Below are 13,611 nucleotides of genomic sequence, written 5' to 3'. Positions count from 1 at the left end.
CGCTGTTACTTGAAATTATAATTTATTGCCCTTGATAAAGTAATAATAGAGACGATAAGTTAAACATAACTTTCTTCTTGACTCAGAGTGTTGCACTCTATCGCACTTGTCACGTGTCACGCAATACTTATACGAACAGGCAAACGTCGCCTAATGCTTTTGTCACGCAATATCTGAGAACTTTAAGAATCCGCTCGAATTTTCTCAAGAAATATAATATTATACATCACCGAAGGTGAAGTCTCAACCCCCCTCTGTGGTCCGTGGAAACTAAATTCCACGATTCTTTTGTCAAAAACGACATTTAAAGTCACAGTAAAAAATACCTACAATAATACGCCTAACGGCAGTTTTTTAACGTCTGGGACATAATCCCTTGTCGTGTGGTGAGCGCTACTTAATGTGTAGTTGTCTAACGTTTACGCCTCATGACATGGTGAATGATGAGATACTAGCCGCGCCATTGTGTGCTTATTAGAAACCCTTAGCACACGGCGTGATGGTACGTTATCCTCGTGCGTGTAAGTTACGTTCGTGTTAGCAATTCGTGTCGTTGGGTGATATGAGCGTGCTTGGATGGTACTATGCTATTCACTCGGTTGTGCAATGCTCCTTGCATACGGGTTTCTGGTGTTTGCACAGCCAGATGCACAAGTCCTTGATCGTGCCCATCTTGAGGCCGCACCGTGGATTAGCGCACTGGTCGTATGTCATGGGCAGCGCACACGTTTTCTTGCACGTCTTCACCTTCGCCACAGGTTTTTGAGGCTTGACCTCTTCAGCCTTCTCGCTCTCGCCTACGGCCACGGCCTGAAGCACGTCTGAGTTGTGTTCTTCCTCCTCTTCCTTTGGCTTGGCGTTCCCGCTGTACAGCTCAAAGTCTAGCGAGCTTGCGACTGGCTTCAGTAAGCGGCTCAGACTCTCCATACCCTTGCGGATTGCTTCCGCGCTGCTGTCGTCCTCGTTGTTTGCCGACCCTTCCGAAGCTGATCCGACCACATTATCGGAGCCCGAGGCCTCAGCGGCAGGGCTTCCCGAAGCTTCTGCGATGGTGGATTTCTTGGCGGGTTTTTCCTCGGACATGTTGTTGGTTTCAGCTGGGACCTGCGTCTTCGCTTCTGTGACGCGAATTATGTTTTGCCCTGAAGCGTCCTCTTTCTGTGTGGTATTTTCAGTACTCTCTTCTGCACTTCCTTCGATCTTATCCTGCTGCCCTGGTGTCTTGTCAGCGGATGAGCCGGAGTTATCTTCAGCTGTGACGCCGCTTGCTGACGCTTCCGTCGCGGAATTATAATCGTTAGCTGACGTGCTTCCTTGATCGGTACCCCAGCTCTCACCCGAACCTATCTCATCCTTATTGGCATTGACAGTCAAGCTCTCAGCTCCGCTCTCGTCAGATGCGGATCCCTCGAGTTTAGCCGCTGCACTCGAACCATCATCATTATCCACCGAAGATGGTTCGACCCCCGAACCCCTTCCGCTGTGATCTTCGCCACTTGGGATCTCGTCGCGCTTAGTGCTTGACCCATCCGTGCGCTCCGATGCATGGTTTCCGGATCCTACGAAGATATCCTCGGCGGTGTCGATCTCTTTGATTTGTTCGTCTGCCGAGGAGTCACCGCTGCTGCCGCTGCCGCTAGCACTTGCTTCTTTGTCCGAGATCTCCCTGGCTCTGCGCAGTAGTGCCCGTCCCAAGCGAGCGCGCGGACTGTCATTGCCGGTTTGCTGTAAGCTGCTTCCGCTGTAAGCTGCCAGGGCCACCACTAACGCTAATATCAGAACACGCATACCTAAAAAAAAGGAAGACAGCCAACTTTGTGCATAGATGACGCCATGTGTGAAAATATAATTGAGAAAACACGCTACTAAATTTTAAATGTGACCCTTGATATGCAGCCTCTGGGGGAGGGGGAACCCTTGTGATGCAGCCGCTGGGGGAGGGGGTACCCTTGTGATGCAGCCGCTAGGGGAGGGGGTACTCTAAAGATTTTGGTACTTAGATGCTCGGTGGGAGAAATTGAACATTGACCTGAAAGAATTCTAAACAGATTCGTCAAGTCATTTATTTGATACCGTAAAAGCTACTATTAAAAAAAAAACAAGGCAGTATACTGTTCGCAACACTTTACCTAAAAATATTAACTACGGCCAAATCATTTTCCTTAAAAAGCTTATAAAGCGTCAAGATAAATTCATCAACTTTGAAAGAGTGATTGTGGCTGAGGTACGCTATGCTTTTAGTTTATAATTTCTTAAGGCTGTTTACCAAGCACATTAAACCCCCTAGAATAGTCCCTGCATTACAAATGTGCTTTAAATAAATTTTAAAAGTTACACGATACTCCTGCAAACTTTAAGCGATAATTTGAATGCTGAATTGCACTTAGAGATGGACTCGAGAATTTTTTTAAGATTTTACTGCGGCTATGGTAAGATGAGAATGTCGTGATTTGTGAAATTCTTGGTTTCCCCTAAACCCGCACCTGCAGATGTCTTGACACCAACATTCCAACTTCGTATTGCCAGCCAAAAAAAAATCAAGAGGTTTTAAAACACAAACAAACCAAAGCTAAATGGAATTCCCAACCTATAAACACTTTAGCTAATGATTCCTAATAGCCATCGACAGCTAATGGGCTCAGAACTTGTTTTGACAAAACCGACCTTTTTTTTGGCTGGATGCGTTTCCCCGCGGTAATGATTAGATGTACCTGTAGGAAGTTCATTGTATCATAGTTTTGGCTCGCCAAGTCTTTCCGATAAACCAATTTGTATCATTTAGTCTCTATTATTCTCGCAAATGAAGTAGCCCCTTACCTGTGCTCTTTTATGTGCAGTAGAAATACTGCGGAAAAGTGCAAACGGGTCCCCTGTCTTTGCTTTGGTTTGTTTTCTCGCTTCTGTGAGTAACTCTCTCCCTTGCTTTCCACATTTGCCTCTCATTGGTTATTCATGAGTCGTCAGAGTGATGTAATTGGACCGGTAAAACGCGAGTGACACAACATTAACATGAAACAGACTCTAAAAATCGATTCCAGTGCAGCCTAGGCTTGGCTATTTTTCTCAGGGAATGTCCCTATAGCTTTTAATAGCGAGAAAGAAGACCATTCTGAGAACTGGGTTGTACGCGTAGAGGTTGCATTACTTGACTGACTTTTCCCCATTTGTTTTGGTTTTAAGACGTGAGAAGTATGTTGTCATTGTAAGACTTCAAGAGAATATCAAGTATTGCTCATTCCTGGAAAAGTAACAAAACGAGCTTTCCGAGAAACTTTGTAAATGTTAGTCAGTGGTAGCTTTAGCCGATACTCGTTTTAGTTTCCTTATCTTTGAAGCTCTGTGTCATTTCGGTTCGATGAAGTGTGACAAAACAAATGAACTGGTATCAAAACTTGACATTTTGTTAGTAAATATCTATAAAAAGGCGTATCTTTTGACCCATGTCCATTTCGCGTCTCGACCAAGACCGTAAGCTGGTAAGAGATCTCTCAAAGGAAACCAATTTTATTTTAAAATATTTTTTTAAATTATCAGAAAAATAATAACACTAATTTCACATAAGTTTGAATTAGTTTTGGCTCAAGATTTCTTATTATGTTACTATGGATTTTGCAAAATATGAAGAATTTTTTAGATATGCAAAAACGTTGCAATTTTCTTAACTTTCATAGATCTTTATTTGCTGCCCAAAATTAGTTTATCTAAAGGCGCCTATAACGAATAGCTTTTGAAATCATTTTTTTTTAGAAAATAAGGATTAATGAACTAAGGAATGAATAAAATGAGTCCCCTGCAAAGACTTTACATCTTTTAGAAGCAATAAGAATAGCATACAAGCAGAAGGCATAGAAATGTTTTATAAGCATCGCATTTAACAAAGGAAACGATAAACATAACGCTATTAATCTTCTGTTAGCATTCTAGTTGTGTTTGAACGTGGGCCTGTGAAGTGCATTTGCGAAATGAAGGAGGCTGGGCATTAGTGATCCCAATAACCCATTCACTGCGTGGGACAGAGGGGTTGAACGACACACCCATTTTTTTTGCCAATTTGCCAATAGTCCTGGCAAACAATATGGTACACACACTAAAAGGTTAGATGAAAAACACAGGAAAGTCAGACGTGGGTGGTTGTGGATCTATCGTAAGCCATTTATGACTAGCTAAGTACACATCCCTAAGAGTCAAAAGATGACAAAATAATATAATGATAGAAGCATTAGATTTTCTCTGTTGTACAAAAATATGGAATTTCCACACAAGAGCCGCCTACGATCTTTAACCAAGGCATGGTACGCATGCGCAATGTTCGTGTTCTCTCATCACGTGCTTGACTATCCCCCAGGCTTTATTATGGCGGCACTCGACGTCTACTTGAACGGATCTGAACTTGGTTGGTTTGCAACACGTGCAGGAAGCCTCGTCTCTGACGACATTGTCTTCCGTATAACACGTGCCAACGCATAGATGGAGAAATGCTTTTCCCTCTGGGCAGCCGGTAAGCCGAACATCCACACTGCCTTGCCTTGGTTGACAGACCTCTTTATAATTCGCTTCTGCTGACATCTCGGATATTATGACTAGCAGCGCAACAACCAACGTGCCGTATATCGGTGAAACTCCTCCCATCTTGATTCTAATGAGAAATAGTGTAGAAATGAGTGATTAGCAAGATAGTGCAATTAGCTTTTTTGGAAGAACTATGAACCATGAATGATGAGTCTGAGAATATTTGTGATTTTTAATTTTATTTTATTCTTGTTTTCAAAACGTGCACTAAAACGCTACTGATTGCGCAAGCACTGAGACCTAGCGGTTTTTGCTAGCTTTCCCAAACTTCCCTAATAACGCAGATTTTTTGGCGACCCCAATAAATTAATCCTCGGATATGCTGATCTCTAGAAAAACAGATACACAAATTGCGAAGAATATCAATCATTACAAGCATTGCATAACAATTATTTGAATCATTTAGAAAATGTGAAATAGAACCTTCAACGCTTTCATACAGAAACAAGTAAATAGGGACCTTAAGCAACGACGACGGCAACGTGGACGACGACGGCAAAAAAAACAATGGGATTTGATTCAGAATTCAATAGCAGCACGTGAAAATGCATTCTGTCTGATACATTTCAGCCGTTTTCCATAAAACCACGACGTGAAAACTCCAACTTTCACGGTCAATTGAGGACGCGGACGTTTGCCGTGTAAACTCCCCTAACTACGTTCGCTGCTGTAGAAATAATGTCCTTAGTTTATTTTTATCTGTCTCTGACTATAATGCTTTGCTTATTCCATTGCAATTAAATTATAATTGATCGCCAAGCGCCAACGCATCTTTTTCGATCTCGTTGTCCTAGCCGTTGCCGTCGTTCTTGCTTAAGGTCCCGAATGATGATGATGATGACTGCCGATGGTGATGATAAGAAAAGCAATAATGTAGGGTAATAACGATATGTAAATGATGATCCTGCGAGGCATAGAATTCTACTGGTTTGTCCATAAACAGATTGCTGAAGTGAAGAAAGACCGATCAAATCCAGTAGAGCCTTAAGAAGTTCCTGTTTAATAGAAAACCCCGACTGTATGCTATCTTAGAAAACTGTCGCGATCTCGTACCAGAACAATGAATACAATACACCAAAAACTTGAATTCGACACTGCCAAATTTTCGCCTTTAATAAGACTTCTTCAGAGTCTGCCCTGAAGAAATCTTATTAAAGACGAAAATTTGGCAGAGTCGATTTCCAGTTTTTGGTGTATTGTATTCATTGTTCTGGTACGAGATCGCGACAGTTTGGGCTTTTTTATTCTATTCGTATTGATTTTCCCGAGGACTGATGGAGGAAGGATTCTACAAGCTCATCAACTTAAAGAAAAAAAGATCGAGATATTTACTATCTTAGAAAACAATACACCAAAAACTGGAATTCGACTCTGCCAAATTTTCGCCTTTAATAAGACTTCTTCAGAGTCTGCCCTGAAGAAGTCTTATTAAAAGACGAAAATTTGGCAGAGTCGAATTCCAGTTTTGAGTGTACTGTATTCATTCTTCGGGTTCACGAATATGACTATTTGGGCTTTTTGTATCTATCTTTAGAAAAGATGTTGTCAGATTAAAATAATATTAATAAAGATTCTTAATTGGGTTCTGCAGATTAAAGTATAAGGAAGTATTACGGGTTTTTGAAACTATTCAGAGCAAAAGTTAAAATATTCTTAAAGAAGGCCAGCTCCCGCTAAATTGGCGAGTCACACAAAGCATCCATTTCCATCGGCTAATTCAAGCGAGTAACCAAGATATTTTCAATCAAATATCGTCAATAACATATCAGACTTTATTTGTAGATTTCTTTGGGAATAAACCTCTGTATTTTCAATGATAAACAATAACAAAGGAGTCGGTGATCGCTATTCTTTAAGAACAAAATCAAAAAGTAGCAAATAGAGGAATTTCCCTGGTCCCAGCTCTCTCTGTTACAGGTCCACTATAGCTTACCTCGTCGCAAGCTATTTCCTCTTCGCAAGCTTTCACGGCCAAATAACAGAGACTTCCGAGGCTCTTAGACTAGGCTAATAAAGAGCATCTCTTGTCGGCGGAGAATTCAGCAAAATATTGTATTTTTTTTTTTTTGGCTTTTCAACACATAGCAATAGTCATTTCATTTTTATCTTTTATACCGCTTAAATATTGAAACGCTGCTATTTAAAATCCCCTTGTCGGCGGAGAATTCAGCAAAATATTGTATTTTTCTTTGGCTTTTCAACACATAGCGATGGTAATTTCATTTTTTATCTTCTATATCGCTTGAAACGCTGCTATTTTTAAAAAATCCCACGCAAACCAAGTTTCGTGGAGCAACACTCAGCATTTTAGTTTTTTTTTTGCCGTAGACAAAAAAGAATTCATCACGTACTTCAAGACTCGAGCATTGAATGCGTCAGAAGATAGAGAAAAATGATCGACATGATTGGGATCGGTACCCGTCATCTGCTTCTTGCCTTTGGGCACAAAACTTCTACAACACAGATTTGGCAATGATACCAAAACATCAATCAAGTCTAAACACATAAAAACATAATCACTTAGAATAAAGAAAGCACGCGTTTCATCGTCTGACGCACTATGATTAATTTTAAAAGAGTTCTAAAAAAAATTTCAGGCGATACGATCGGCGGTAAAATAAAGTTTGGGTTGTTTGGGGCATCAGATAGGTTCATATCTAAAGCAGTTCCCCGCCGCTTAGTGAGTGGTAGGTCTTTCACCTGCCCTACGCGCGTTCAACACCACTAAGAATTCCCAGCTATAGGAGCCAACGGACCCGCCATTCCGGCGACCTAGCTTTCGATACATTCCCTTAATATCCTCGATATTGTTAAAGAATTCGTAGCCGTCCTCTCTCAAGTATCTAAGTCTAGCGAGATTTCTCGCAACCATTACATTTTCTTTCCCCTTTGTTAGTGATGAGGCATGTTAAATATAACTTATTGAATGTTGATAAGATCGTAAAAAGCGCGAGTGCAGATAGTGTTGTGAAGAAGTATAAGATGTAGATCATCCTTTTCTCGGTTAATCCATAGGCATAAGTGCGCGTAACATTGTTCAACTTCAACTCTGATTGCGATCTATTTTATTTCTTTGAGTTTGGCAAATGGAAAATAAAATTCAAACGACACTGAAAAGCTCTTGAGTTTCAGAAGAAAGAAAAAATTAACTTTCGTCCTCGCTATCTAGATAGCGAGGACGTAACCATATCAGAAATTTATCAATTTTAATTGAAAAAAGCTCGAAAGATTAATTTCCCCCATCTCAGCGTGCGTCACATAGCTCTTGCCCCTCTATTGCGTTCTGCGGATTTATAACAACAATGATTCTAGTGAAAAGCTTCGGGGTTCTATGTTTTAATATAGTCTAAGCGCATCATTCTTTTTCAAACGTACAATGATTTTGGACATCCTATTAGGAGATATTTGTCTTTCGTGTTATAATGTAATGTAGATTTCAATTTGATAAAATAAAGGAAAATGTGACCTATCATATCGACGACGCGAACTCCCATATAACTGGAATAAATTCAGGAGGGAATAACGTTAAGAAATGCGGGATGATCATTTCGCCTGAATCCATCCAGTTTATAACTAAAGAGATATGAATCAGCAGGAAACGAGGAAAGAAGCGCTTTGGAACGTCTCAATTAATACTTCATTAGATCAGTCATATGTCAGCGTTTATTAGGGCGTACTACGTGTGCAGTTTGTTTAAACAAACTTCGAACCTCAACTCACGTCTTGGACAAAGAAGAATTTAATAACGAAGAAATAAAGCATTCCCTGAATTTGTATCTTGTACATAGTATATCAAAGATTATAGCTTTGGTTTGGCTATCGCATCTATCGGATCAAACTTTGATTACTGTTTACTGCAAAACTTTTTGCCATGACGAATAAAAGAAAAATTAATTGCAATATAAACTAGTCTATTTTACGACCCTACTAGATCCTTGTGTTTTCAGACATTTTTTTACCCAGAGACTTATAAACCTCATTTTCACCCTCTAATGGCTGTCCCACATACAGATCGCTGTTGTCTTACCTGTGTTTTTCGCTTCTCTTTACGTGGCTCACACTCTTGTCCCGCCGGTCGATAAACTAACTTCTAAAGCAAATTGTTGACGCTGTCTTGTCGCGGATGTAGGACTAGTTTTTGGTTAGGCGTTAAATGGCGCGCGTCATAAAAGCTCTCGGCCCTCGTGGGATTCGGTTTACAGGTGTTTGGTAGCGGTAGTGACGACGCTGTTGCTACTACCGCCCATGCTTATCGCGCGCGCTTGGCTTGTCCCCACTATCCGTCTTTATTTGTGCTTATCGCGATTATGACAGCTCAAACGGAAAGCCGTGCTCATCGCGCGAACAAAGCCTTCCACGCGAAACCTTGTAATTACTGCGCGCATAATCTAATGCTCATTACAAGCGGCAAATTTGAGATGACGCTCTTTTCGGCCATCCTGCACGTCAGATCTCGTGTGACACACCCCATTGCGCGCCGAACAAGCATCTTGTGCGGAACTTTTGAAAACTCAAATATTAGATTTTTCTTAAGTCAACAGTTGTTTGTGGGATGGAGTCGGTGTTGACTGAGTAGAGGCGTCAGACATATGTTCGGTCACACAGTTCAAATGAGATTTAATTCTTACCCACTTGATGCAAAATGTCGAAATGCTAAAAAACCAAACAGATTCTTGAACACAATAGAACCAAGTTATTTCAGGTTGCGTTTGTATTTTTCTATGACATGTAACAATTAAATGTATTCTAAAATAGCTTTGCAGAGTTGGAAAAGTATAGCAAATAGAAGAACTAAAAAGCTCCGGTCTTCTGGTTGTGAAATTTAAAGCCTATCCATGCCTGGCCTCTCCGTACTTAACGGCTGAATTATGTCTTGTTTAAGATACTACGCGTGTCTCATATGATTATATGATGTATTTTTAAGACCAGAACGAGATTTCTGTTAAAACATAAAGCGTGAACAATAATACTTCCTTTTTGGGAACATCTAAAAGGGCATTTAACCTTCTTTTCCTTAATGTTAAACTTGGAACAAAGCCTTATTTAGAACAGGATATACAGACACTTCGGATCTTCACTTGAATCTCTACTTCCGGGCTGTCAGCTTGCGTGACCACGTGACTTTTCCCAGGACCTCTGGCCGAGTTCCCCATTGTTCTCTCCCACGCTTAAAACTTGCTTAAAACAACATAGCTGGCGTCTTGAAAGCCATTCTTTGCCCATTTGCAACCAGCAGTATATACAAGTTCATACACAAGTCAAGGTAAGTTACTTAAATCCCTCTGAGCCTATGTCTATATGTCTATGTCTCATTCTGATAATATGTGCTTTGTAGGGTGTATTTAAAAAATCTTTTTTCTCATATTGAGTGTTGAAAATGTAGGCCTTATAAATGTCATCAAGATTTTTCTGAAGGTAATTATTTTCTAATTTGTTTTTATCAAATACAAAAACGATCTGCGGTTAAGAAGATGAAAATAACTTTAAGGAGAGGTTTACCCCTTCAAAGGATTTCCGTACTTGGAAGAATTTTCCATTTCAGAAAATCTGTTAGAGGTCTTTTCGTTTTTAAGATGCCCTGAAAACCCCCAAAGGCACCTTCTGTAATTATGTTCGCGAAAAATCCATTTCCACTGTGGAAGAAATACCCCATAAGAGTTAGTTTTAGTCGGATATGCTACAAGTAAGCTTCAGGGCTATGGGGTGTTTGCACTAACGAATTTGAATGACCGGAGGCGTTTTTGTGATCATAACAAAAGAAACTATTTCTTACCTCATTTTCACTTTAAATTTAGTTGCTTTTGTTCCGGGTTTCATCCTTTAGATTAAAATGGACAACTCGTAAGCAGATGTTTTAAATGCGAGTCAAGGAGTTAAGAATCATTGTATTTGAACGCGAGAACACATAACGTACAATATGCCGATAAGGCTATTAGAACACCTTTAAAAAAGTAAATTGAATTTCTGAAAACAATTTACAAACCAACCATTATAAAGGAATATATACATAATGCCATATTTGCAATTGTCCTGTTCCTTTATTGCTTGATTAAGTTTAATAAAAGATTGCGTTAGCCTGCTGTCCACACTGTTTAAATTGAACTGGGCATCACTTGGTAGTTGTTTAATATACTATGTCAGTGTTTGTGTATGCGTTGAGCCTTTTTTTTCTTTTTATAACTCTAAAGACTGCCAACAAACTTTGAGTAAGTCTCAAATGAGCATAGCCAATTGAAAACAAATTGTAATAGCTTTTCACAGTCTTATATAACTCCCAGGCAAACTTTTGAAATCCAGTAGAAATTAATGAAATTTTGCCAAGTGAAACAAAAAAGGAATCTGAAAGTAATAAAATATAAACTAATTTCATCCTCAAATAATTGGAATTTAATTTCCTCGCTCAAGTTTGCGGGGTTCTAAAGTACTAGGTTTTAAATTTAGACGTGTGACGCCCTCGCTATTTGGAGAAATATTTTTTTAGCAAAGACTATCAGACCATCGCGCTGCCTCCGCATACGTGGCGGTAACACCACCGAGACCTTAGGCAGGGGATTAATCCTATTAGAGTTTTAATTAGAAATAGAAAACGATTATCCGGCGAACCGTCAAGAGCCGCAGAACCGGATGACCGAATGGGATAATGGATTCGAGCCTCTGGGTGCGATGTTAGAAATCAAAGGTTTTTGGGTATTTCCTCGACCCACGCAGCTAAGTATAAATATTCTAATCCCTGAGAAATCTTATAATGCATTTCTAACGTTAGAATTCGAGTTTTGTTCCGGTCTTTGTAGTGCAGCGGTACGAGTTACCCAAGGGTAATGCTACTTTTACGTTTTTTCCCCTTAGCCCAACAAAGCTTGCTCGAACATCAAACAGGTATAATAGTTCCCTTTGCTGGAGGAACTGCGTAGAGTCTCGCCGTGTTACATGACGCAAGAACAACTCATCCCTGATGGTGATCTCGTGATAACCTTGACTTATGATAATTCTAATCATATGACTCTTTCTGTGTTTTGTCTTTACATCGTATTCCTGGACACGTCTCTAGCGGAAGCAACCTCTGCGAATATCGCAACAATAATCCACTGTTCAAATCAATGGCTAATTCTTCTGTAATCAAGTTTTTTTGTTACGTTGTTTCCGTGTTTTCGTGTCTCCTTAACGCATTTCCTGGCTGGCTGATTAGTGTGAAACAGCACACATAAGAGTGAAAGAAAATCGCGAACTTCCTGAAGGCGATAAAGTATTTAGCCACCTTGCACAAGTAACCACAGGTTGCATTCAATTCACACTCAAGAAATTTATTAGATCCACTATCTTGAGTGGTAGACTCTTCTCGCTTCCGTGCCGACAATCACCGTATAATCAAAGCCGTATGGAGCAAAATTCACGCGAGAACACACGGCTACATTTTTTAACTTCGTGTACACAATTCAATGCTAAAAAAAGGCCAGGGTGCGCGCGCACCAGTAGTATACCCCCCTCCCCCCACTCTGGCGGCGGTGGTGACGTCACGAATACCAGAGGGGATTAAATTGCATTTTGGCGCGCATACCAGAGGGGATTGTAATGCATGGTAACACGCATAAAGAGAATGTATGTTGCAATGTGAGACTTTGCCTAGGATTGCGTGGAATCGCGAGAGATTTTCTGCCTAGAGTATTAGGGTTTTGGGAGGGAATAATATAAAAATTGTTGTCACGTTAGAAACGATTCGATTCTCAATAAAAAGAGAAACGTGTAGTTTAGTGCCATTCAAACAACATTATGTCACGAGAATATCCTAATCTACTTGGTCAGTATGGCTGCCACCTTTTCGTAAATTAATTCTAGGGTTACCCGAAGATACATGTACGGCAGATGATGGAAGACCAATTCAGTGGGACATTGTGCCCTACAAAAATAAAAAGGCCATACATTTTTTGAAAGAGGGGTGGTAAGTGCTGAACAGTTCCCTACCGATATTTTATACGAGCATTTGGAAATACAGACTGAGCATGCAAGCATAGAAACGCGATGACAGCAAGATAAGATGTGACCTCCGAAGAGGTCACATCTTATCTGACTTTTGTAGAGTCAGCTCGATGTTCAACAAATCTCACTTTAGGTTGAAGTTTGGCTTCTTGCAGATACTTTCTTCGCTGTGCATCATCCAAAAGATGTACATCTGCCAGATGGTTTGCTAGTCAAACCCACTCTCTCGCGCCGCAATTCGGGTAGGTGCACTTTTTGCAATAACGCTTTACCATGCTTTCAACGAGATGACTTTCGAAATTCTTGTTTTATGTAGGATTCTTCTAAAACTGTTTTTGTTTTGTTTAGGATTTGAATTTGTTTAGGAATTATTTTTTTTAATGCTACATCTGCGAATTAGGTGTGGGGTCTTTGTTGACCTTTATGGCACGTGTGGCCTGTCTTTGGCCTTTTTGGCCTGTCTTCAGCCTTTTTGGCCTGGTTCTTTCTTCATAACATACAGGACCAAATCTTGTCTTGTCGCTTCTTATCTTGCTGTCATCGCGTTTCTATGCTTGCATGCTCAGTCTGTATTTCCAAATGCTCGTATACAATATCGGTAGGGAACTGTTCAGCACTTACCACCCCTCTTTCGAAAAATGTATGGCTGAATGGGTCTTCCATCATCTGCCGTACATGAATCTTCGGGTAACCCCGAAGAATTCATTTACGAAAAGGTAGCAGCCACACTGACCAAGTAGATTAGGATATTCTCGTGACATAATGTTGTTTGAATGGCACTAAACTACAGGTTTCTCTTTTTATTGAGAATCGAATACATTTCTAACGTGACAACAATTTTTATATTATTCCCTCCCAAAACCCTAATACTCTAGGCAGAACATCTCTCGCGATTCCACGCAATCCTAGGCAAAGTCTCACATTTCAACATACATTCTCTTTATGCGTGTTACCATGCATTACAATCCCGTCTGGTTTGCGCGCCAAAATGCAATTTAATCCCCTCTGGTATTCGTGACGTCACTTCCGCCGCCAGAGTGGGGGGATATACTTCTCGCACCCCCCCCC

General features: G+C 40.4%; 1 protein-coding gene across 2 annotated transcripts; it reads right to left on the bottom strand.

Moving 5' to 3' along the window:
• Window positions 1-5: 5 nt before the first annotated feature.
• LOC5509086 lies at window positions 6-3,301 on the bottom strand. 2 transcript variants are annotated; one of them, XM_032377927.2, is made up of 2 exons: window positions 2,818-3,301; window positions 6-1,790 (listed from the first exon to the last, which is right to left on the bottom strand). In XM_032377927.2, exon 2 carries the CDS (start codon window positions 1,786-1,788, stop codon window positions 592-594), a length of 1,197 nt encoding a protein of 398 aa, XP_032233818.2. In that variant the 5' UTR covers window positions 1,789-1,790; window positions 2,818-3,301; the 3' UTR covers window positions 6-591. The 2 variants fall into 2 exon arrangements, with proteins under 2 accessions (XP_032233818.2, XP_001629626.3); XM_001629576.3 differs by lacking the exon at window positions 2,818-3,301 and adding an exon at window positions 2,484-2,776.
• Between the last annotated feature and the right edge of the window lie 10,310 nt (window positions 3,302-13,611).

Source organism: Nematostella vectensis, chromosome 2, assembly GCF_932526225.1.
Source record: "Nematostella vectensis chromosome 2, jaNemVect1.1, whole genome shotgun sequence".
In the NCBI taxonomy this organism is placed as follows: Eukaryota; Metazoa; Cnidaria; class Anthozoa; order Actiniaria; family Edwardsiidae; genus Nematostella; species Nematostella vectensis.
This window is presented reverse-complemented; position numbering and strand designations above follow the sequence as displayed.